The sequence below is a fragment of the Trematomus bernacchii genome, unplaced genomic scaffold (genome assembly GCF_902827165.1).
Source record: "Trematomus bernacchii unplaced genomic scaffold, fTreBer1.1, whole genome shotgun sequence".
NCBI lineage: Eukaryota > Metazoa > Chordata > Actinopteri > Perciformes > Nototheniidae > Trematomus > Trematomus bernacchii.
In genome coordinates, this window is record NW_022987705.1 from 6,200,538 (window position 1) to 6,225,450 (window position 24,913).

Sequence of the window (24,913 nt, forward strand, 5' to 3'; positions counted from 1 at the left end):
CCTACGTAAATATAATTTAAACTGCTACAATAATTGATTAAATTATTATGCGTGATTCAATGAGTGGAGCTGCGTCTGTATTAAAATAAATATAGAGGTTTGCCTGTGTAAATATAATTTAAAATGCCACAGTAAGTAAGTAAGTGAGTTCAGGTGCGTCACATAAAAACCCCTCCTATTAAGAGTCATGAAAAGCAGGTGCATAACAGGACATACACATAATGCTGGTATGTGATTTTGTATTACGCAACAGTAAATATTTGTATGCCCTTTCTACAATTAGTTCAAGTCATGTCGTCACTAGTTACATTAACAAGGCTAGGACACACCCTTAGGCGCACCTTTACTGACAAACAAATCAGAATCAGAATCAGAATCAGAATACCTTTAGATAGAAAACCCCTTGCATAAACCTACACAGACATTAGCGGTGGACATTTAGGCTAATCATTTTTGGAGGATTGTACAGCAATGAGCCTTCTTTGAACTGGTCTAAACTCAAATCATTTCCAGTTTTGGGAGGTAGACATTGTTGAGCAGGTAAAGTGAATGTTTGCACCTGTTCAGGTTGACGTTCCAGGGGCGTGCCATATGTGTCAGCTTTTGATCCTGCATGGGAAAGTCACAGTGAACTCACTCAGCAGTCTGTCAACAACGCAAGCAACAACGAGTTTGTGTCGGCAGGGAGAAGAAAATGCACACATAAAGTTTGTGTTTTGGCTTTGTTTTCAAGGCTAGTATTCACCCTCGAGAAGTGATGTCCCAAGGAAATGAGGCTAAAATGAAGAGGACATCTGCTGGCTTTTGTTCTTATGGATCTTCAAGTCGACACACGTTTGGCCCCTCTGTCAGGTAAAGAGGTGCGGCTGGTTTTGGTGTGTCTGCTTTTCCTTTAATAGTGCCCACAGCTGGTTTGAAACTGGATTACCCACCAAGCTCTTCTATTTACATATTTATTATTTACACCATATTTGTCTTCATTTAAAGAAAGTGTATGTTGTCGTCTTTTACTTTTTGGCTTTGATTGTGAATATACTATTTCATATTTAGCTTGGGTATATTAAGTGAAGTTCAGGATAATATTTCCAGACATAATGGCAGTTCAGATAACGTTAAGGGGCAAAAGAAAACATTCCCAAGATGAATGGGTCTGTGGATTTGTACTGTTGATGTAAAATTCTTCTTCATCATCTACATACTGAAACAAAAGATTTTGATTTGTTGAGCAACATCGGTCCTCTACTCTAATCATCGTGTTCTCACCTGTCACAGCTATTGCTTAGATGTTTCTTCTCTCATTTTCCTTTTCTCTAATTCTAATATACTCTATTCTTCCTCAAGTCAATGTACTAACGTTAACTACATTACGTACAGGATGTGAAAAGGGTTAAATTACATTTCAGTCGAGCCCACTGCCTCGAAAGGGCTTAGCTGACTAAGTTATATTTGTTGCCCTCTCAGTTGAAGCTTCATGTATCTACAGTATATATGTCTCGCTGTGTTGTGGCCCTAGGTGTGCGTGTTAGGTAGAGTGCTGACCAGAGCAAAGCAATGGCAGATTAATAGACATAAAAAACGAATTACTTTGTCTGGTTTGGTAGTTGTATACAAAACCTTTGGCATAATTTCCATCTTCAACATTGTAGCAATCCACAGAGAAATGGAAAGAAAGATAATGAGAAACAACAAATGTATTTAGTGCTACATTGTTATGTTCTGATAAATAAATGTATTCTTGGATTTCAAACATCAGCTTTATGATGTTGTTATTTAGTATCTCTAAGGCTTATCCTTTACACCTCATCTGTTGTCCTTCTAATTACTTAACAAATGTAAACCATGATCTTGTGATGAACCAAAGCAAGTCGTTTTGTTGCCTAAAAATCATTTCACAACGTTAACCACTTGTTTGAAACTACAATTTCAAACCTCACTCATCCATTCTGATAACAATTACATAAAGTATAGCTGTGAGGATGTTTTGATTTCCTACTAGTGTGAACAAACAACCGATCATATGGGTCGTATTCGTAGTTGAATATTACATATATTACATAACGTTCATAGGTTATTTTGTTAAAAAAACATATATTAAAGCAGGTACCAAAGTTTAGAGAGCTTTAAATGTAAAATAAAACTCTTCTGCTACCACATAACTTCTTAATACACTGCATGGTATAAGCACAGTTTCATAATAGATGTAAACACTTGTGGAAAACTGCGACATGAGCAAACATTCCTCATTTATTCATAAAACCCAACATGTGTTTCTAGACAGTGCGATATGTACTTCTCTCGATGTGTTACTGTTTGCACTTTTCCTTAAGCTGTGATAAAGTTAATGTGTTTGCTCTGTTGTAGTGGACTCTGATTAAAGGTGATGCTTAACAGCAATATGTGTTATAATAGTGTTTGATTTGGCATTATCCATTTCTTAGGCACATTATAAGATACGGTAAATTACTGAATGATCCGAAACCAAAGAGAAAAGCTCTTAAAAAATTAATACAGGAAAGGCTTTAGCAATTATCAGCGTGAGAGGGAAGGAGATAGGTGCTCAAGATTAGTCTGAGAATATGTTTTACATGACTCACTCTTTCACCCGTGTGATCTGCTGTTCAACAATAGGTACTCAATTGAATGTCACTACAATGGCGTTTGAACTAGACTATTTAATTCCATATAGACATTTGACAAAGTGTTTAAATGATTGTATGTGTTATCTTACAGACTGGAGAAGGCAGGCTCTGGTGTGAAACATTACCACTGTCTGCACATACTTCTGCTGGCCGTCCTATTGGCAGGTATGTTCTGACATGAGCTATGACATCTTAGAGCAGACAATGGAGCGTCAGCATCCGTCATCTCAACTGGACTGACAACTTCGCACTTCTATTTATATATGTCTCCCATGTCTAAAATGCCAGTCATTCAGCGCACAAATGCACACACACACACACACACACACACACACACACACACACACACACACACACACACACACACACACACACACACACACACACACACACACACACACACACACACACACACACACACACACACACACACACACACACACACACACACACACACACACACACACACACACACACACACACACACACACACACACACCAATGGGTTTTTCTAATATCTGTCTGTTTCCTACTGTAACTTCTTTGTAGAGGAAGGCAGACAACATGACCAAGTAATAGGAAAAAACTTAAAAGATGTGTTGTAATTCAACTACTTTGGGAAACTACCATATATACTTGAACAAACGTTCCGATGTACATGGCAGTTTAAATCTAAGTGTAACATATTTAGATGTGATTTAGAATGAATTACAAGTGTCCTATGGACCATTATTGGTATTTTGTAACACATAATAACATAGTAAATAATCACTTGTGAAAAAAATGAAACATATTGATGAAGTCTGCAGTATTATAGATGCATCACTTTAAACTTGACTTTACACATTCAGTAATAATGACTATTTTAGCGTAGTGTAAAATACAAAGGTTTCAAAAAGAAATGACTCTAAGTGTACATTTAAAATGTTCCTCTTAGTCGTTCATTCTGTGCGAACTAAAAACAGTTATTCTGTCTTTTACGCCGACAGGTCAGGCTTCCTGTGTTGAGACCGATGAAGCTCTCCCCACTGTTCCTCCAACAAACACACAGCCTTCAGGTAAACATGCACGGGCATTATGTTATACTGGGTCAAACCCAACTTTATACTTCGCTCATCCACTCTGATCTCAGTAACCATTGAAGACTGATGACAGGAAATACAATATGTTACATACTATTATGCTTTTGGGGGTGTAGTGTGTTATATAGGTGTAAATGGTCTGCAAAGTCTAAAATCCTAAATTTCACGCGAGAGGAGGTTTCTCTACCACACACTCCCCCCAGCCTGAAACACCACGATTGTACTCCTTTGTTTACTTTCATAACATAAGGACATCAAGAAAAACTTGGCTTCTATTGGCACACATTATACGTGACCGGATAAGGGGCGTGACATCTCTACGTTTTTCACCAATCACAACGGAGCCAGTTAGCTAACCAATCAGAGCAGACTGGGCTCTGGTTTCAGACAGAGGGTGAAAAGAGGTGCTGCAGCACAGGCAGTATGAGAAAAATAAAGACCTTTTTGAACATTAAATCCTGTAAACAAGTCACAGAAGAGGCACACAATACAAATATGAACCTGAAAAAGAGCATAATATGTCCTCTTCAAGATCAGTTTACTAAATAGGGCAAGTACAACTCTGCCTGTGAAAACAGCTTTATAATGAACTTTGTGGATCGGGGATATGGCTGATATCATCTGTGTTATCCAAGGTTATTTATTATTTTTTCAATCTGTTTACTCAACTGCATTCTGTCTTTCCTCCTTTCACAGTATACTCCTTTTTTGTTGTCACTGTGGATGTCAAGGAAGAGAAAGATGAAGCGGAGATCGTTGCCTGGGTATGTTTAGGAATAGGTTCCGGACTTGTTGCTAACTAATATATCGGATATATGATATGTATACCCTGTAAATAAATATAATTAGCATTGTGTTCCTTTCCCCAGCTTAAACAGGTGTTTGCAAACAAGCTGCACACCTGTCTGTCTCCAAACATTGAAGAAACCACTGTCGCACCTACCTCCCCACAAACTACCTCTCCATACACTTCATATGAAACAACACTCGTGAAGACAGCAACATCAACATTACAAAGCTATAATTCAACTACAGCTCTGGCAATCACTAGGCTAAAGAGCAACAACCATACTACAAATGCTACAACTACAACGTTAAAAAGGGACAACACTACTGCAGCTGCAACAGTTACAGTATTTAAAAGCATCACCAGAACTCCAGCTGCATCAACTACAGCGTTAAAAAGCATCACCAGAACTCCAACTGAATCAACTACGGAGTTAAAAAGTATCACCAGAAGACCAGCTGCATCAACCACAGCGTTTAAAAGCATCACCAAAACTACAGTTGGAGCAACTTTGTTAAAAGGCCTCACTACAAACGAACCTGGAAGCACACTTTTTTTTAAAACAACATTGGTAACAAAAGCCACTGGGAACCGCAAAACAAAGAAGCCAAAACCAGATAACGGAAACAACAAGAGCCTAGTTCGGGAAATTCGGGCCAGTGTGACAAAAAACAGGTATCTCACGACAATTTTTGATTAAACAGACTAATGATTGAAAGGGTTCAGTGTAGGTGATAGACAACAATAGTCATACCAAGGTTTTGTTGATATTATTCATGATTGAGTACAAAAATACTGCTTTTTCTCTCAGTAGGAGGAGAATGTTGTAATTGTGCTGTCTTCATGATGTCATCATAATCAATGTGAAATCAATTAAGCAAGGGCTTGTTTTTAATTGTTTATGAGTTCAACTTTGTAAGAGGAAAATGTGATATCTCATCTACCAAAAGTTATACAGACTTTTATAGCAACTTTAAATCAATCTTGTTATGTCAATTTGATTTTCAGTGCGACCATCAGTGGCATAACATCTGATCTATTTCAAGTAAGTCAACACTAAGATGTATCTGTGGTTAACAGTGTGTGTGAAAAGAACGATCATGTGAATTAATTTGTTTTTTAACAGGATCTTTGTGTTTCATGCATCAACAAGACTGCAATAAAGTAGGTGAAGTATACATTTTCAAATGACTAAAATGTGTGTAAAGATTTGTTTTGTTGTTAACACTGACCTTATACTTCAGAGAGACCAACTGTTCTGTGTTGCTGAGGCTGAAGCAGCAGGTCCCTTTGTGTTGTATCTTCCGTACGCTCTATGAGGCCAGTCAATCCTCCTCTGACATCCATGTGGTGGGAGCAAATAAAACCGGTGAGTGTTTGCACAGTCTGAAAATAGATAATAACCTACCTAACAAATTCTCATAATGCAAGCAACCTTCTGTGTCATTGAACAGGTATACCAAAGGACTGCAGTTCCAATAATACTGATCAAGACGTTGAATTATGGTAAGGTGTTTGGTATTTAAAATCTTTTTTGTATTTGTTGTATATTTTAAAAGGTTTTTTTAAGGGGTATTTATGGGTTAATCTTTAGGGTAAATATATACAGTATGGCCATGTTATGTGCTGCCTTTTTATAAGATTTTATGAGGTTGTCTTGTTTTTATTAATCAAATTCGCCTATCTTTCCACAGTGAAGACACTGGGACTGTGGCTCCTCTAGGCAACTCAGCACACTGTGGGGCAGGTGAGCTTTCAACATTTCCTTTGAAAATCTTCAAAAAACTGAAAGTAAAGAAAATTCTTCTGATCTAGGCTACATTCATTAACCAACAATTTAAATGTAGACATGTGGCATAGGCCTAGGTTAGCCTACATGTAGTAAGTAAGTAAGTAAGTAAGTAAGTAAGTAAGTAAGTAAGTAAGTAAGTAAGTAATGTTGACTTAACTTGGACAGTTAATTGGAAGAGCCGTTGTGAGGCTAAACATTTATTCCAAGGTTTGTATTTAAAAAAAATGTGTGAAGCAGATTTGTTCGCTTTCTTGCTTAGGCTATAATGTTTTAAGAAGAACAATACCCATCTGATATATGTACCGTTAATATACAGTTACAGCCAGTTAGCTTAGCTTAGCTTAGCTTAGCATAAAGGCTAGAAACGTGCAGAAACTAGTCCGGCTTTGTCGGTAGGTAACAAACCCTGGCAAGACCACTGATGGTCACTAATTAACACGTTTTATTTTGTATGTATAAGTTCATTTATTGGCCGCGTGCAGTGTTTTGTTTACCTTTCAATGCATCTCGCGATATCACGCAAGAATCGCGCGATCACAAGATCACCTGGCGCGTCAGGTTAGTTTTGTTACCATGGAGAAACAGCAACCAGCGGAACCTCCAGGAAGTCAATGTGCCCAGCCGGCCGAGTTATATAGTCCTGCACAAATCACTCTTTAAAACTGACCCTTTATATAACCTACACATTTATATGCTATAGTTTATTATTTCGTGTGTAAATAATAGGTGAAATAATGGCACAGTGGCCAAAAATGAGACAAAGGCAGGTTGAATACTGTAATTTAATATTTAAGTGGTTGTTTTCATACTATCATTTAAATAAAGAAAACCAATATGCTTTGACTTCCAGTTCATAACCCCTGCAACTGCTCTGTCTACTGCAATGGAGTTGGTGAGTGTTTTATTAACAACAAAACCACCTGATAAAATAAGACATTTGTCAAGTGTTATCTTTTTGTTTTCAGAGGCATTCTACACTTTTCGATTTTCGGTACAAGATTCCATGATGAACTTTTCGTACGTTTTGTCCATGGTAAATCAACATGCACGTGTAGAGTATGTTCAATTATTTTCTTAAATGTCTCAAATTATACATTAATGAATTATCTAACTCTAATCTCTTGAATTTTTCCAGATTCATAACCTGGTTAAACCAGATTGCCCTTCAAGGGAAGAGTAAGTATTTGCATTCATCAAATCAAATCAAATTTGACATCAATAAATACCATTTGTTAAAATTAAAATAAATCACAATCTTTGTAATGTTCCTTTGCAGCGATTCATGTCCATTGTCCGTCATTGCATCAGAATACAGGGTAACCGACGACCAAACTGTAATAATTGTGCCTGAACTTCACATTTTAGTTTAAATAGGCAATTACAAGAAAGATCAAATTCGAATATTAAGTGAAAAATCTTTTTTTGCATTTGATTTTACCAATGTGATGCATGTCATTGAGGCAATTGGCCACTGCAAATGTGCATCTATATTGCACTTTTTCTTTTTGGTCAGATGTCCATGAAATACAAATGTTTTGCTCTGGATTGACACTGTGGATATTATGCTTTTTAACAATGAACATTTCTTCCTAGAATGCCAATGTGACATGTGGAAGCACATCAACAAAGTGAGTCTAATCCTACTCATAGCTTTGCTGGACCATTTCTTTGCATTGATGCATTTGAACAGTGACTGAAATCTGTACACTTCTGATTTTTTACTTTAAGTCTTCAAATATGCAGAGTGACTTTACGCTTTGGCCATGAGGTTCCTTTCTGTCATTTGTCGAAAGCTGTGATTCATTTGTTTGAATCTGAGCCAGGAATAAGTTACAATGGACACGTGACTCGAGCTGGTGTGTGAACTTAATACAGGGAAAACAAGTCAATTCAACAGCAATTCATGCCGTCAAGAAAATACCTGCAAGTCTATGCTGTAAAACTACTCATTTGTGTTTTTTCTTTTGTGTCCCACAGCCATTTGTGGAAATTCCTTCAGTGACAATCCATTGAATTCTATCACCATGTGGACCCAATTGAACATACCTCATGTTAACTTTTGCCAAACAATAGTAGAGTCTAACATCCTGACTTGGTTTGTATGATCTGCACTATTACAACAAAAACCTGATTTAAAATCTTAACAAATACTTGCACCCAGGATTCTAATTTCTCCCTTTTTTCTTAACAGTCATGGCGGGAAAAATATGCTTGTGGAGCTTAAAGACTCGTGCGATGTGGAGTCGTGTACACCCAGCCCGAATGTGACAACCTCACAACCAAGCACCTCCACCTCATCTGTGAATGCAACCCTCACTACTGCTAATGTCCCCGAGTCAGGTTTGTTTTCACCTCAGCACTGTGTACAACTCTGTTCCCAACATTGACATCATTATAGCATCATTAAAGTGTACTCTTCAAATGTTGTTGACTGCAGCTGAAAGCCAAGCCAATGCACTGCTTGAGTTGACCAAAGACATGTCCAAGCTGAACTCCAGCCAGGTGCGTCAGCTGGTGTCAAAGCTGGAGAGACTTTTGTCGGGCCCAACGGTCAGCTTTGCTCTCGGAAACATCTCCGTCCACATTGTCAGCAATCTGCTCGGTGCCACTCCTGAGGTGCTGTCCGACTCCTCCAACAGGTTTCACATTTCATTTATTTTGTTGTCTACAGAAATTAGATGGTATAACTCAAGACCTTTTTGAGAACTTTATTTTGACAATTCAGTTGCAAGTTGCCCCCTGGGAAGCAGTTCACTTCAAGGTCTGAATAAATGAAGGCAATGGAAAGGCTCCTCAAACTTGCACTCTCTCTAATATCCAGCAAGGGGCGACTCCACTGGTAGCAAAAATACATCCTCTCCTAAAAGAGGCTTTTATCTTTACATCACATGCATGAGAATGTATTTAATATCCAAATAGATAATGGATTTTTGTTTTGTACTCTGAGATCCTATTTCAATTCAAAGTCGGTTTGTTGTTGGAGTGTGAAAGGCAGTGAGGGTGAAAACAAAACGCAGCACCGACAGCACCAAATGTCCTGTTTTTGCCTACAAAAAAATCCATAGTATCCTATAGTATATTTAAGCAATAGCTCACGACAGGCCGTGGTACAGTATATGCTCATTATATCACAGCTAAGGGGCGTGGTTCGGCCCGACGCGAAGCAGTTTGCTTTTCAGCCCAACTGTATACAGTTTTTCTCAGACGCGGAGGGATACTGACTTGTTGTGAAAAGTAACTACAATTCTACCCGTGGTATACGCTCAGTATATCACGGCTAAGAACCAATCAGATTGCTTGATTTGACTTGTCCGTTTTATAAATGAATGTAATCATATAGTTCTAACCTGGTAGCTGGTAACAAAGGCCTGTTTCTATGGCCCAGAGATTAGGAACCACTGGTGTAACTGAATTCGCTCTAATATAATAATAATTTATGATTTGCGTAATACCAATTACATTTCCTTTTTTTAATCAGCATTATAGGGGTTGTTGATACCGTGGGGTTGAAGCTGGTCCTTGATGGAAAGGTTGAGTACCTCCTGTCCTCCGCTGTGGCTCTGTCTGTGAAACCAGCAGATGGCAGCAACTTCCAGGAAACAGTTTTCTCCATCTCAGACCCTAAGACTGTACAGGTATGACATGAATAGTCCATTTGATTATACCTGTATGAAGCATTGTCTATATAACATGCTGTTTGTTGCCAGAATGATATTGATTGAATTTATAGATATTTTACAGCAGATGTTGGATGTTTTAGAGGTTTTTAGCCTGAACAACATACATAACTTGTTTAGGTTCTGTACTTGACCTCAATATTTCCATTACTCGATGCTTCAAATCCATTTAATTCCAGAGCGAAATACAACACTTTGTTAGATCACATTTAAGCAGTTTTTTTCAGCTTGAGACCCATTACAAAACAGAAACACTGACATGCCACAGCATGGAAAAACTGTCCATCAATTCAATTTTAAACAATTACAAAAGAATGTATATCTGTAAACAAGACCCTGCATTACACATACACTGGTTGTTAGAGCTAGATTCAGTTGATTCCACACATTTAGAAAAGGTTGTTGCAGTAAACTAGGTCACCTTCTTCCTTTAATAACAAGGACATTACTTACAATTATATGTCATGGTAAATCCCTGGATTACAGTTGTTTTTGCACACAAGAAGAAATAGGTTGAGCTTGGACAGATTGACATCAATTACCCCAAATCAAATAGAAGTTGGATTTACAGTCTGATGATACAATCTAGTTGTTAAGCCAGTGTCTCTCTGTTCAGGTCCGTGGGGCTCCCAGCAGGCCCAGCAGGAAGGTGAGAGCAGACCCCCCCCTCCCGCAGGGCTCAATCAAGCTGCCCCCCTCCCTCACTGAGGACCTGACCAGCCAGGAGCAGCAGCTGGTCTCCAGAGTCCAGTTCAATTTCTATCAGAAGGACACAGTTTACCAGGTCAATACTATCAACAGAACATCACATTCCAAGCAAGAAATATAACTCATTACAATGCAGACTTGTGCATCAGATCTGTTTTGGATTTAATATCCCTGGTTTTAAGTTGATAAGGAAACCGTTTAATTTAAATATTATAACATTGTCTTCACAAACTGACCCCTTTTGTGTGTTGTGTTGTGTTGTGTTGTGTTGTGTTGTCTCTAAATATTTAGGACAGCTCTTTGAGAGGCAAACGCAAACTCAACAGTGGGATCCTGGGAGCGAGTGCGGCCAACCTGACAATAGAGGAACTCCAAGATGATGTTGTAATTCAGCTGAAGAACACAGAGCCTGTTCCAGTAAGCAAGACTGAATGATTATTTAATTTTTTTTAGGAAAAGTATGTTTGCTTTACTGTTTTTTATTTTCATAGCCGTATTGTCTTTTCATCTTTAAATATTAGACAAAGGTAAACCAGCAACTACAGCAAATAAGATCACAAGAGAATATCTGAACTTCCTTTTTTCAAACAATGTGTTATACGTTATAGCAGCTGCATATTACATTAAAATGTAAAGTTGTACAATTGGAGATTGTCAACAAATACTAGCTTATTTTGCTTTTTCTGAAACTGCAGGCTAATTTTGTGGCTATCTGCGTTTTCTGGGACTTCACATTCAATAGTAAGTTTTCCGACTATCTCAATCAGAATTAAATAAATATAAACAAAGATGAAAATATGATTAATATGTGTATTATACCTGCAGACGACTCAGGGGGCTGGAATCCAAGAGGCTGCTCTGTCCGAAAAAGCACAGACAACGAGACGGTTTGTGGCTGCAACCATTTGACAAGTTTTGCTATCCTGCTGGTGAGAAAATGAGAATTTGCATCCTTTTATCTGGTGAACACTTTTCCACTCTGCTAACTGTAACTTGTCTTTATTTCTCTTTTGCCTACAGGACCTCGCCAGACAGCCTCTAACCAGCCGTACGCAGGCCACCATCCTAACGTTTATCACATATATTGGCTGTGGAGTGTCGGCCATCTTCCTCTCTATCACCCTCCTCACCTACTTGGCCTTTGGGTGAGTTTTAGGATACATTGCATGAAGTGAAAACTGTTATAATAACCATTGAAGTAGCATATATTATATATATATTTCATTAGGTCTTGGGTCCTTAAAGGTCCCATCATATGCTTTTCGGGTTATTACCATCCCCTTGTGTGTTATGTAGCTTTTTTTTAGCTATGTAAACGGTCTGCAAAGTCACAAACCCTCAAAGTACACCCTGTAGCGAGTAAAACTCTAACACAGAAAAGACGTGTCTATGCTGCCCCAGAACGCCTCGTTGGAGATTTTTCTTTTTCCATTTTCTTCTTCCGGGGCAGGTTGACGTCACTAAGTCCAAATGGACCAATTGGTCCAAATGGACCAATCCGCACACACACACACAAACACTCACTCAGCCTGAGCTCCGCACACACACTCGAGCTCAGACCCCACGCAGGAACCAGGAAACGACACCAGTAATCCAGCTCACACTGTCCGCTCCTCGAGCCTCACAGGGCGGAGCAGCGAGCCCTGCAACGTCCCGCCAACACGGCACCCAGACCCCACGCAGCATTCTCATCTGTTTGTCATTACTGGTGTCATTTTCTGGTTGCTAACAAACGCCATAGTAAAACAAACACTGATGTTCAGCTGTAACGGTGGTTGACAGAACAGAGTGGGCGAGCTGACCAATCAGAGCACAGTGGGCTCATAGGGAGGGGGGGCAGGAGCTCCAACAAGCCGTTTAGGACAGAGAGTGAATACACATACTATACAGAGATGCTGTATGAGAAAACCAATGTGATTTTGGAACATTGAACAATGTTATCTATTCTAGTAGACCTCAACAATGGAATTATGATCAGAAGAAATGGCCAAGACATGGGACCTTTAATATACTCAAATCAATATCTGACGTTGTTTGTAAACTAGACATTGCTAACACATGAGTAACAGTTTTGTACTACTTCTGCAATCTAAATGATCTTGAACAACCAATAAATTAGATAGTGATTGGAAACACATCTGTATTACTTTGTATTGACTTCCTAATGGATCGTGGGCTTGTAGTTACGAATAAAAAATGAAACTGATATTTTTTCAGATCACTCTTTACAAACAGCTGATTAAGAAAAGTTCACTGATGATTTTTGTTTGAACATTGCAGGAAGTTGCGTAAGGACATTCCCTCTAAGATCCTGATCCAGCTGTGCCTGGCTCTGCTTCTGCTCAACTTGGTCTTCCTGGTGGACGCCTGGCTGGCTCTCTACCCGGAGGCTGTGGGCCTCTGCATCTCCACCGCCTGGTTCCTGCACTACTTCCTGCTGGTGACCTTCACCTGGATGGGACTAGAGGCCGTCCACATGTACCTGGCCCTGGTGAAAGTCTTCAATAGCTACATTTCCCACTACATGGTGAAGTTCTCGCTCGTCGGCTGGGGCATCCCGATGATTGTGGTCATTATTGTCATCGCGGTTGACAAGGATAACTACGGCCTTGTCTCCTATGGAAGGTTTTCCGATGGCACTAGTGATGGATTGTGAGTCTTCTGATACGATACCAACAAATATCCAGACACATGAAAAACAAATTCTGCACAAAACAATAAGCTAACCCTTTCATTCTCTCCCACAGCTGCTGGCTGAAAAATGACATTGCTTTCTACGTGTCAGTGGTGGCCTATTTCTGCCTCATATTTGTGTTCAACTTCGTCATGTTCGTGGTGGTGCTGGTCCAGCTGTGTCGGATAAAGAGGCAGAACCCTCACAATTTGCAGCACCGCAGCATACTGCAGGACATGCGCAGCGTGTCGGGGATCACCATCCTCCTGGGACTTACATGGGGCTTCGCTTTTTTTGCCTGGGGGCCCCTTAACCTGCCATTCATGTACCTGTTTGCCATCTTTAACTCCTTCCAAGGTGAGTTGACTCATACAGGGTTGAGTAAATTGACATAATAGTGAACTAAATAAGCAGAGAAAGGAGATATAGTGTAATACACATCTTCAGGTTCATGTTTTCATGCTTGAATGTTACAAAACACTTAATTGTTCTCATAATCTTAGTTTGAATGTACCTGTATTCACCCTCTGTCGAAAAATGCTTATTTTTGGCACCTGTCTCTTTAAGACTCTCTCCTGAAGAAGCCCAGTCTGCTCTGATTGGCTTCTGAGAAAAGTTGTGGTAGTTGAGGTAGTTCTCAGGCGGTAGGAGGGGATACTCAGATAATGGGCGGTGTATTTTAATGAGCCTGTATACAAGGATAGAATGGGGAACAAAATCTAAAGGGATTGTTGAATCCTATGTATGAGGACATTAAAAAGAGTTTAATCCACTTTTCTAAAGCTTTTTATCTTATAGTGCTCACCACTCACACACAATGTGTAAAAAGTAAGCCCAAAACCTAAACAAGTGTACTTTGCAGGTGATATACTGAACCTATAAACCCTGTTTCTGTTTTTTAGGTTTCTTTATATTTATCTTCTATTGTGTGGGGAAGGAGAATGTGAGGAAGCAGTGGAGGACCTTCCTGTGCTGCGGCAGAATGAGGCTGGCAGAGAACTCAGGTTTTTACATTTCATAACCATGCTGGACATCTATGGTAATAATTACTCATCAATTATTATGTAACATTTCACCTTTTATCCTGTGGAATTTATGTTTTTAACAGAATGGAGCCGCACTGCGACACAGAAGACCGCAACGAAGTCATCAGTGAACAGAGTCACATCTCTTCATTCCTCAAACTCGTCCCAGTTCAATAACTCATCCAGCTCTTCCTGTTTCCTGGTCAGCGACTCCTCAGAGCTCACTAATGGCATCAGTAAGTGAAGACTGCCTGCCATCCGGATTATGGGAGACACTCATGGGAAATGTTGACTGTTATACTACCGATTCATACACTGACACACACATAATCCTTAGCTTTGCCTTAAGCAAGACTCAACACATGTAAAACAGGTTTTAATTATTGCTGCGGTTTACTGGATACAAATATTAAACAAGGCTGTGCACTGCAATATTATAATACAATAATATAGTCGTCATATATTGTTACATACCAAATACTGCAGGCTCTTGAGCAAAGTGGCCAGAACAGAAGCCCAACACTTTTACCTATGTTTTATTCTCCTACAGACTTGTCATACCAGTGTACAACACAACAAATATTTACAGTATATTGACTAAATGAGTGGTTCATTTAAGTCCTTTTGAAAAAACAGAAATAATGCAGTAGTGCTGTGTTACAGGTAGCCAATTTGAAGACAATGTGATCACAGCAGAAGAAGACTACAGTACGGATGTCGTCCTCAACGAGATCAACATGCAGTACAGAAACCAACAAACGCCCTGATCCAGAAAGGACTTGACTGTTTTTCATGGGTTTCTTAGGGCAATTTTTGCCTTTATTGATACAGATGGATTGGAAAGGGGGAGAGAGGGGGGAGACATGCAGCAAAGGTCCGCAGGTCGGAGTCGAACCCCTGCAGGGAGCGCTCAGCTAAATCTCTACCGGGTTCGTTTTGGGCAGCCCAGAACTGAATATTGAAAGGCTCTTATTTTTGAAATACTTGTATATAATGTTAATAAAGACTAATTTATATACTGTCCATCTTCCTGTCACTTGTATTATATGACTTGTAATGAGCAATCCTACATTATAGCACTTGATTTTAACACGCTATATTTAAATTAAAATCTATTGTATCTGGAAGGAACCTGGAGAACCTTTATTCCTTTGTATAGGGATGTTATTGAGAGAAGTTGCTGAATAAAAATGGTACATTGCACACACTGATGTTGACTCATTGTAAACTATTCAATATTAGCACCTTGCTTTTTGAGTGTGGAAATAAATGAAGCATGTTCACACTTGTGTCAGCAGGTTCAGTAGTTTTGGCAATATCAGGTGGAAACCTTCATACATCTAGCTGGAGCCAGTACCTTTTTCTCCGGGCCATTTTTGCTTGAATAAGACAATTATAGCCAATTCATATTCCATTATATATAGTTGCAGAACATACTGGTTTTCAATACAACAGTGCCAACCTTTATCAATGGCTCGCACTGAAACTGAATTATTCTTATTATTTTACTACCCACTGTTTGTATTGGCATGTTCTCAATTACATTTATTTTGGAGAAAATAACAAATCACACATTTCCCCCTAAAACACATTTAATTGTAGAGGTCACAGAAAATAACTCAAGTGGAACAGCATTTGGTGAAATTATATTGAATAAATAAATGTAACCGAGTCCCACAGGGTTGATCACGTGTAAACGTGCTGTGTACTGTATATGCAAGCTACATTCACTGTCCTTTACATGCACCTAATACAGTATTAAAAAAAAAAAACGTAATATATATTGTAGGAACCCAAAAGGTGCTAACAGAACATGACATAAAAACAGCACAAGCACAAAGGTGGCATTAAAGTGGTGGAATAGTTTCCCTTTTAAAACACATTTGGACTTAAACACGTCAGTCTTACTGGGCATGATCACATTGCTTTGATACAATCTGAAAGAATCAAATCACATTTAAGAGGCAGTAACAAAAAAAACACAGCGCTTAAAAGCATCTCAGTTTAGCTGTGCTGAGCCTAAACATCACGACATGAGCCTATAACTCAAGTGTAGAGACGTCTGAAAACAAGAGAACACGCGCCTGTCGTACGATGAGTTGTGTGTATCAAATCAATGTTTACACATCTAACTGTTTCCTTCAGAGAACATGCAAATGGACATTCCAAGTAACACAAACGAAATACAACTGAGAGGTTGTAGCAAAAAATGGTAAGACAACTAAAACAGGAAGAAATTGAATGATGATCAGGGCAGAATGGGGTCAATAAGAGCGGGAAAATAAAACCGTCATTGTACCCCTTGAGATGTGCTCAGACTGAATGTTATCTTGTGTAATGCACATTGACTAAAATGATGGAGCGTTTTGAAGAAAAAAAAACAGCAGATTACAGTACATATGTTAGCTGTAGTCAGTTAGGAGAGGCACACACACACACATCAGGCATACACTGCCACTTGTGTGTGGAGCTCCAGTTATTTACGTTATATTTCTGCAGATCGACTCTTTTAAAGCCCAGCTAACACTGCGCTTACCCAAACGCTTACTTGCCTCTAATTTTTAATGTCACGTTCAGTCTGAACACATCTTTAAGGCTACAGCAGAAATGGGAGGAGCGTTCACATTCCAGCTGATGGGGATTCAAGCAGAGAAACTTGTTGGTCGTTACTTCTTCCATACAGAGTAGAAAACCCATCTGACACAATGGAATTAAGGATTGTACACAACAAAATAGGACAGCATGGAATCTTTTTTGCCCATTCACAAATATATAAACAATTGTTAACTCAACTTGGCTCATCATAAGATCGAACAGACACTAAAAAAAGCCATCAGATCACTGCAAATAACTAGTATATCATTATTACCAATACAAATAAGGTCCAAAGCTACACAAATATAGGTATTAAGACAGAAATAAGGTATAATACAAAATATTTGAGTGTTGTTGTAATGGGATATGAACACCACATTTATCATGAGCATAATTAAAAACATTAAAATGTCCAAATACTGATGAAAGGATACTGCTCCAAGTAGGAGGGCACACACACCACCTCTTTAGAGAACCCCACAGGACACGAGAGCTTCTTCAGCTGTTCTTCATACAGACGCAGTGCCTCCGTCATGGTCTGTGCGTTACCCTGGTGACAGGTGGCACAAGAAAAAATAAATGTCACGGGACACACGTACTGTAGATATGGATTCTTCCTAAACACAAATGGAGGGTGTTAAGTGGGAGTGGTGGGTTACGATGCTTGGCTGCAATAAAATAATAAGATGCATTTGCCACTTGTTGACATATGTCCAATGTGATGAAATATTACTTGTGTGAAACTACATTATATTGTGAGATACGGAGCATACCATTCTCTAAATATGATATCAGACTGTTTAATCAACAATAAAATAAAACATGGAATAAGAAAATGCAATCACTTCAGATTGAAATATTACTCTAGGTGCTATACAAGTTTTCAGAAGAAATAATTACACAACATTATCAGCAGTTGATTAAAAAAGCGACTCACCTGTGTGAAATATTTCCCCGAGGGATGCAAGACTTTTATTGAAAGATCTAAGATGAGACGCAGGAACTCCCATGTAGAGTCTGCAACAAGCAGATAAGACCGGCTCAGACACCAGTTCAACAAGCTCAGATCATTTATGTAACAGCAAAGGAATGAAAATAGCCTTCACAGCAGGCAAAACCACAGCGTAAAGGTTGACTAACTGGTAGAACATCATTATGTTAGACAGGTCTTCCTTTTATAAACAAACATTCTTTTTTAAACAAACTACTATTCCTTAGTTAAAAATAGTCAGGGTTTATATATTCCACATTTCTACTTCCAGATATTACTGTCAACTTTTGAATCATTACTTATTCAACATTTTTTTATTATCATAGCTTTTTTACCCCCTTATATTCCTTGAGCTGTTATATTATGTTTTTATGCTGCATGTGTGCAAATAGCTTTGGTTTGATATTTGATTGAATTAAATTAATTAATGTTTGAGTTGAGAAACATTGTAATTGTTGCCCAGCACTTCTTTTAACCTAAATTTAATTTCTGTTGAAATGTATAATGTTGTGAAAGCAATATATGCTGCACCTAGTGTATGAAGAGTGCTATACAAATACAGCCTAATTATTAATATTATGTTTCAGAAATGTAACTAATGCAAATAAAGAGAAAGTGCCTGGTGGAAATGTGGATTTTTTTTTTTTTTTAAATAAACCTTTTTAAAAATATAAGTACAGAAAATATATATTATAAAAAAAATACAGAAACCTTCTTCTGGCTCCGTGGATATCGGTATTGCAGTCAGGTCATTAATAACGTAATCAAACGTCTTTCCTTCCTGCACATACTTCCTCAGCACAGGGACACAGTCCTGAACTAGTATCTGTCAAACAGGAGACACCGAGAGCACACTTTACTTCATTAGACAAATATGCTTGATACATAACATGCACGAGTTCAGTGCAATCTCAGGTTCTCCTTATTCTGTTTGTCTAACCCTAACCCTGATAACATGATGCAGTTTTACCAAGGATGGTGGAAGACAGGTTAGAAGAACAATGCAAATAAGTAAACATGGATGGAAACAATGCTGTGTTTAAAACACTCAATCTGCTATCAAAATTGTTTACAGTCGGATGATATATTAGGTGCACCGATGTTAAAGAGGCCGTATTGTGTTTTTCCCTTTCTTGTATTGTGTTAGGTTTTTGTGGATGTAAATGGTCTGCAACGGCTAAAATCCTAAAGTTTGCTCCAGAGAGTTTCTCTCCCACACACTTTGTTTACTTCAGTAACATAATGGCATCACTATGGAACACTTGCACTTATATTGGCTAGCGCTCCAACCGCTCCAACACATTGCATGTGATATGCTAAAGGGGCGGGGCATCACTAATCATTTCACCAATCACAACAGAGCCAGCCAGCTCTCCAATCAGAGCAGACTGGGCTCTGGTTTCAGACAGAGGGTGAAAAGAGGTGCTGCAGCACAGGCAGTATGAGAAAAATGACCTTTTTGAACCTTAAAGCCAAAACCTGAAAATGAGCATAACATGTCCTCTTTCAGCTGAGTGAGAGGCAAACATCAGATGGCAGTCAAATATAAATATTCTCTCAGCACTCACTTGGTAACAGTCTCCCTCCAGGCTGTCGAGGATATTGCCACAAGTTCGTCTCATGTACTTTTTGCACGCGTCTATCACCTTCTGGTCAATGTGCACACTTTGTAAAGGAAATATCATTCAAGTGTAGATGAACAATACAAAATACAACACAAAATAGAAAACTGGCTTTTTACGTGATCGAGCTTAGAGACTGATTAAAGTCGCTGTGAGAGAAACAGAGTCACAACACAATAATACAAAAAGGATATATCCAACATGGTGATCATCTTTGGCTTCTGTTTGACCATCTCAAAAAGGATGCCTCCATCACCTCCACCTAATATCAGCACCTCTTTTCCAGCATAGCTCTCTCTTCCATTACCCATGATGGCCTGGGTGTAAGTCAAATCGCTCTCTGCCAAGTCTGCAAGGAACACAGATTATTTACACTGATGCAAATATGACCTGGTACATTTGAATCAATTGACACTAATGGTGTACTTAAAATAACATTTAAATTACAATAAGTTAAAGGAGTCGAACTGGATCTGTTTTTTCGAGAGTGACAGACATGCCAGGCACTGTATACTAGGGCTGCACCATATTGAAAAAAACTGACATTGCGATATTTTTTTTTTTCCCCTGCGATATATATTGCGGTTTTTTTAAACCATATTTAACCGGATGAAGGATTTTAGTCACGGACGTCTGGATCTTAACTGGTTGACTCATCATACCTTAAGTCATGATCTAACATGTCATGATAATGCATGTTGCTTACCCTCAAATAAGGGGGTTCATCTGTGAATGAAGAAGAGAAGAACCTTTTTGTATCCAAAATAGTTCCAGATGGCAGATGTTGCTTTTCTTTTTGGAAGTAAATCTTCATTCTCGCCGGTATTGTCCTCCTGTGCCTCGCTCATTTGTTACCGGTGTTTTGATGGTCTGCAAACTAGCGGGGCGGGGCCTGCTGTGATCTGATCGAGATCAAGAATGATTGTGATTGGTGGTTTGCTGTGCATGCAGAGACTGCATGTCACTCACTCAAGTACCCCTGACATGAGAGCCACGCAAGTTTTCCTTTTGTAGCAAGCAGCAAAATTATTGTAACATGACGTGTTTGAGTTAATTTACCTACTTAATATCGCACGTCCTAAAAAAAAAAAATGAAAAAAAAAAAAAAAAAAAAAAAAATATATATTAAAAAAAAAGAAGAAAATCGCACGTCCCTGCGATGTGAATATCGCGCATGCGCATATCGCGGTTATCGCCATGACACGATATATCGTTCAGCCCTACTGTATACACTTACTTATGTCATCATCAAGTATCAGGACATTCCCATACTGCTGTGAGTGCAATATCTTAATGTTTTGGTATGGAGAATCTTCTTCATACACCAGCTGGTCCATGTCGTACTCCAACAGTCTGTCGTCAGTCGTGGGCCAGTATCGGTCCACCTCTGCTCCTCGTACGAGGGCCGGGAGCCTTGGGAAGAAGGGTGAGCGGTGAAATAACCAACACTACTTCACCATGAATATATGCTATTGCTTTTTAACAAAATTAGCAAAGGGGCATATCCTTACCTTTTTATCCGTGTAATATTGACATTTAGGATCATCTTTAGCTTTGTTTCCAGTGCATTTAAAAGCTATGGAGAAAAAGAAAATGTCAACTTTTAGGATAATTTATGGGCAGCACTCTAACACCAAAACACAGTTAATAGTATTTCCTGGAAACAAAAGAAAAGGTTTATAGTATAAACTTGCTTTTCTGCATAGCTATTAAGATGTGAATGCACGTTGTATGAGTGATAACGTTATTACATTCCCTAGCTCAAAAGTTGCAAACCTCACATGACATGCTGCATTGTGGGACTTCTTGCGTGTTTTGAAGTATTACGTAATGTTTTTTTTCATTTTTTCCACCTACATTGTCTAGTTGTGCAATGTTATCCTCTTCATAACACTGAAGATCAACGGTGACCAGCCCGTGGGAGTGCACACGCAGAATAGCAAGCCTGAGAAGTAACAGAATAAAGTTAGAACAAAGTGGTTAAGTGAGAAGAACATTACATTTAGCTAAATTGATTACTAAATCAGGGCTGTCCCGGACTGAGCATTTACATAAAGAGAGCAGCGAGCCACGACCAGCTGCTTCTGTTGCCTCCCCAAGTTCATTTTAAACAGAATCGTTCATAAATTGAAATTATATTCAGCGCTATGATGAGAATGTACTGATTAATAAATGTTTTCTTTGACTTTGACTGTGTAGACTTTATTACAATTGTTATTTGTAATTAAACAGGCTAACTATATCATGATTTATTTAAAGCTATTCTATATCAAATCATAAATTAAGGACCCTTTGCTACATGATCACATTTCTAAGCCACTGCAACAATTCAGGGTCATCCCTAACCAAAATCTATATTTGAACAAACCCACACCCTGGTGTGTTGAAAGGTTTTTCGTTTCCTCTTTTGCAAAGGACATTGAATGAGGACACGTTTTCACAGTGGAAGCATCAATACATCCACTTAACCAGATCTGCTGACCATCAGTGGGCTCAGCATGCCAAATAGAAAAACTGGGAAAACTAAATATCTCTATATATGTAGGATAGACTTACAAAACAAACAAAGCCTAGCCCAATAATTCCACTTATTCATTTCCAAATGGTAAGCTAAATATAAGCATCCCCGGATGATATTTACAATGAAACTACAGGTTCCATCATGGAACCTGTAGTTTCATTTTATTACTACCACATGGAGGTAGTAATAAAATGAAACTACAGGTTCCATCATGGAACCTGTAGTTTCATTTTATTACTACCACATGGAGGTAGTAATAAAATCTAATATTTTGTAATGACAACTCTGAGATGTTTCTGAAAACTCCTGCATTTATGCCGCAGACACAAGGAAAACACAAAGCTTTTGTTTGGCAGAAAACGCTGTTCCTTACCGGCCATTCTTGCCTACAAAAGTACCGAGGTATCCATGTCCATTTGTTTCATGGACAGTCTCTGTCATTTCCTGCTCATGAAATATGGACAGTAGGTGAGGGACTGTCGTAGCAGAGTCAACTGGGAAAAGAGATGAAGAACAATAAAAAAAAAAATAATAATTGACTCGCTTTAAACATTCTGTGAATCAGTGGTAAAAGAAGTACCGAGATCCTTTATTAAATGCTCTATAACAATGCCATTCATAGTAATACTCAAGTAAAAGTATTGCTCAAGTAAAAGTATTATTAACAAAATACTTCTATGGGTCAACTAAAAGTACAACTTATCTGGTAAGAATAGCAATGACAGTGTTCTATAATACTTAACATTGCTGGATAATCCCTTATGTATTAACACATTGTAAAAACAGAGCAGTGCAAAGTAAAAAACATCAGATGGAAAGTCTACTTAATTTTCAAATCAAGAACTACTAAAATAATTACATTTATATTGTTATAGATGAAGCAGTTAGATTAGTTTGTTCTAACAGTTTTGTATATTTGATTTACGAAGACATTTAAAAATACTGCTTTTATTTTTAAATAATTATTAATATTTTTGCAATGTGCCATCACGTGATTCGAAACCCAATTATAGAAAAACATGTGTATTTCCATAGAGTCCCACACATTATTATTGGTGACCTAGGACATAGGTAACTTTCCCTGGAAGTGCTATTTAAAGACAAGTAGGTTAATGCTCGTTTGACTGCGGTTTAAGAGCTCGGCACACCTCTCCTGTTCGGTATTAGCACACTGCTCACCTTTACATAGTTTTAGATCAACACATAAATCAACTACAAAAATGGGTGAAAATGCGCCACTTCCTGTGCGACAGAGCTGGCTTGAGCAGCATACTTTATTCATACTGTTAGCCAGAGGGGCTTCTATTCAAAGACTGAATAAAAAATAACGTCTAACACACCACCATGCATATGACATTACAATTCAATGTTTAGCCTATAATAACGTTAAGCTTTAACCCCCACTTGTCAAATAGTGTTTATGTATATGCCAGTATCAGCCTCGTTTCATCAAAATCAATACCGCGTTTCTGTTTTGAAGGGCAGTGACAGACTAGCAGGTATTAGCATGGTAGCCAGCGAGCTAGCATGCAGCCCTGATGCACTGAATGTAACCAGAATGAATTGACTGCATTAAGCCGCTAATCGCACTCGTTTTACCTGGCGTAGAGAGCTTGAAGTCGAGGGTATAATGTCGCAGAGCCATGTCTGAGTGCAACCGTCATCCATGCCTGGGAATAGACAGGCGGCGAGTATTTATCTGCAGAGACAGAGGGAGGGCCCTGCTACCGCTGCTGCTGCTATCACTGCCCACTGCACAGCCTGCGGGCGATGCGGCGAGAGCAAAGAGTCAGGAAGCCACAAGAGAGAAATCCTCCGCCGGTGTGTTTGGACTGGCGCACAAAGTGAAAACAAGTGAAAGCTATCTCTCTTTTATCATTATTTATATCCACGGTTTAACATGAACTTATTTAATATCACTTAAATAAAGGGAACCAAGAGCCAGTCATGATTGGTATTTTTTTTTAAATACAGTTCAGAAACATTTTGAAAGTGAGCACGTGTTTTTATTGCTTTCAAGTTTCAAGGCTTTTATTGTCATGTGTGCATAGCTACAGTGTAGTTATGACAATGAAAATCTCAGGTCACAGGCTCCCTCCAACAGTGCAACACAATAAAACAGATAAAATAGTACAATAAAATAAAATTGAATATAATAGAGACTTTCACTTTTCATCTTGGTACATTTGATCCAAAACTAGAGGACCATGTTTGGCAACAGCAGTTTTTTGACAATAGATCCTTGATATTTTTTTATTTATTTTGTTCAAATGGTTGCTTCAGTTTCTCAATTATGAACACCAGACTCCTCGGGTGGACGCATCACCTTCCAAATAATAGGGCAAATGTCTGTGTTGTACAAAAAAAGAGTGGGAAAGGGATAATAACACAGCTTTCAGGTGAACACACCTTTTAGCCTTGAGGGACAGGAGGATGGGTGCATCAGGAACACATGTGTTTACATGTTTTTGCAATTGGGGAAAACCCTCAATTAAAACATATATTAAATGAAAGTTTATATTAGTCGGATTTGAGGAAGTGCTAAGCCGCACACTACTATTACAGTTCACTGTTGACTGAGCTCAATCATCAGCATTACAAATGTTTACTGCTGCAGATGACACAGTAGATGTGTGGTATATTGTTGGCAAGCTATCAAGATTGCATTCACCTTGCTAAAGTCACTGTCAAGTTTTTTTTAATAGGAATGAAATAGGCTCAAATGGAGAAATTTGTCCACAATCAGAAGCTAGCTAAAATGAACATTTGTTGCAAATCTTTTTTCATCTATCCATGAGCA

At 38.6% G+C, this 24,913-nt stretch overlaps 2 protein-coding genes across 3 annotated transcripts; one reads left to right on the forward strand and one right to left on the reverse strand.

Moving 5' to 3' along the window:
- The first annotated feature begins 449 nt into the window (after positions 1-449).
- LOC117490219 (adhesion G-protein coupled receptor G2) lies at positions 450-16,156 on the forward strand. Of its 2 annotated transcripts, XM_034139843.1 has the most exons (31): positions 450-540; positions 734-852; positions 2,731-2,804; positions 3,629-3,697; positions 4,418-4,485; positions 4,591-5,183; positions 5,517-5,553; positions 5,635-5,672; positions 5,753-5,877; positions 5,963-6,014; positions 6,203-6,255; positions 7,151-7,192; positions 7,266-7,333; positions 7,436-7,476; positions 7,577-7,616; positions 7,894-7,928; positions 8,029-8,156; positions 8,278-8,395; positions 8,492-8,640; positions 8,738-8,939; positions 9,779-9,935; positions 10,594-10,761; positions 10,977-11,102; positions 11,381-11,426; positions 11,511-11,614; positions 11,706-11,830; positions 12,966-13,337; positions 13,433-13,716; positions 14,262-14,363; positions 14,468-14,620; positions 15,048-16,156. In XM_034139843.1, exons 2-31 carry the CDS (start codon positions 758-760, stop codon positions 15,149-15,151), a joined length of 3,768 nt encoding a protein of 1,255 aa, XP_033995734.1. In that variant the 5' UTR covers positions 450-540; positions 734-757; the 3' UTR covers positions 15,152-16,156. The 2 variants fall into 2 exon arrangements, with proteins under 2 accessions (XP_033995734.1, XP_033995732.1); XM_034139841.1 differs by lacking the exon at positions 450-540 and having other exon boundaries at positions 634-852.
- On the reverse strand, positions 15,959-23,939 carry sms (spermine synthase). Its single transcript, XM_034139844.1, has 11 exons — positions 23,713-23,939; positions 22,487-22,607; positions 21,450-21,537; positions 21,104-21,168; positions 20,830-21,005; positions 19,787-19,941; positions 19,539-19,628; positions 18,682-18,796; positions 17,917-17,996; positions 17,414-17,529; positions 15,959-17,081 (listed from the first exon to the last, which is right to left on the reverse strand). The coding sequence occupies exons 1-11, from the start codon at positions 23,756-23,758 to the stop codon at positions 17,051-17,053; spliced, it is 1,083 nt and encodes a 360-aa protein (XP_033995735.1). The 5' UTR covers positions 23,759-23,939; the 3' UTR covers positions 15,959-17,050.
- Between the last annotated feature and the right edge of the window lie 974 nt (positions 23,940-24,913).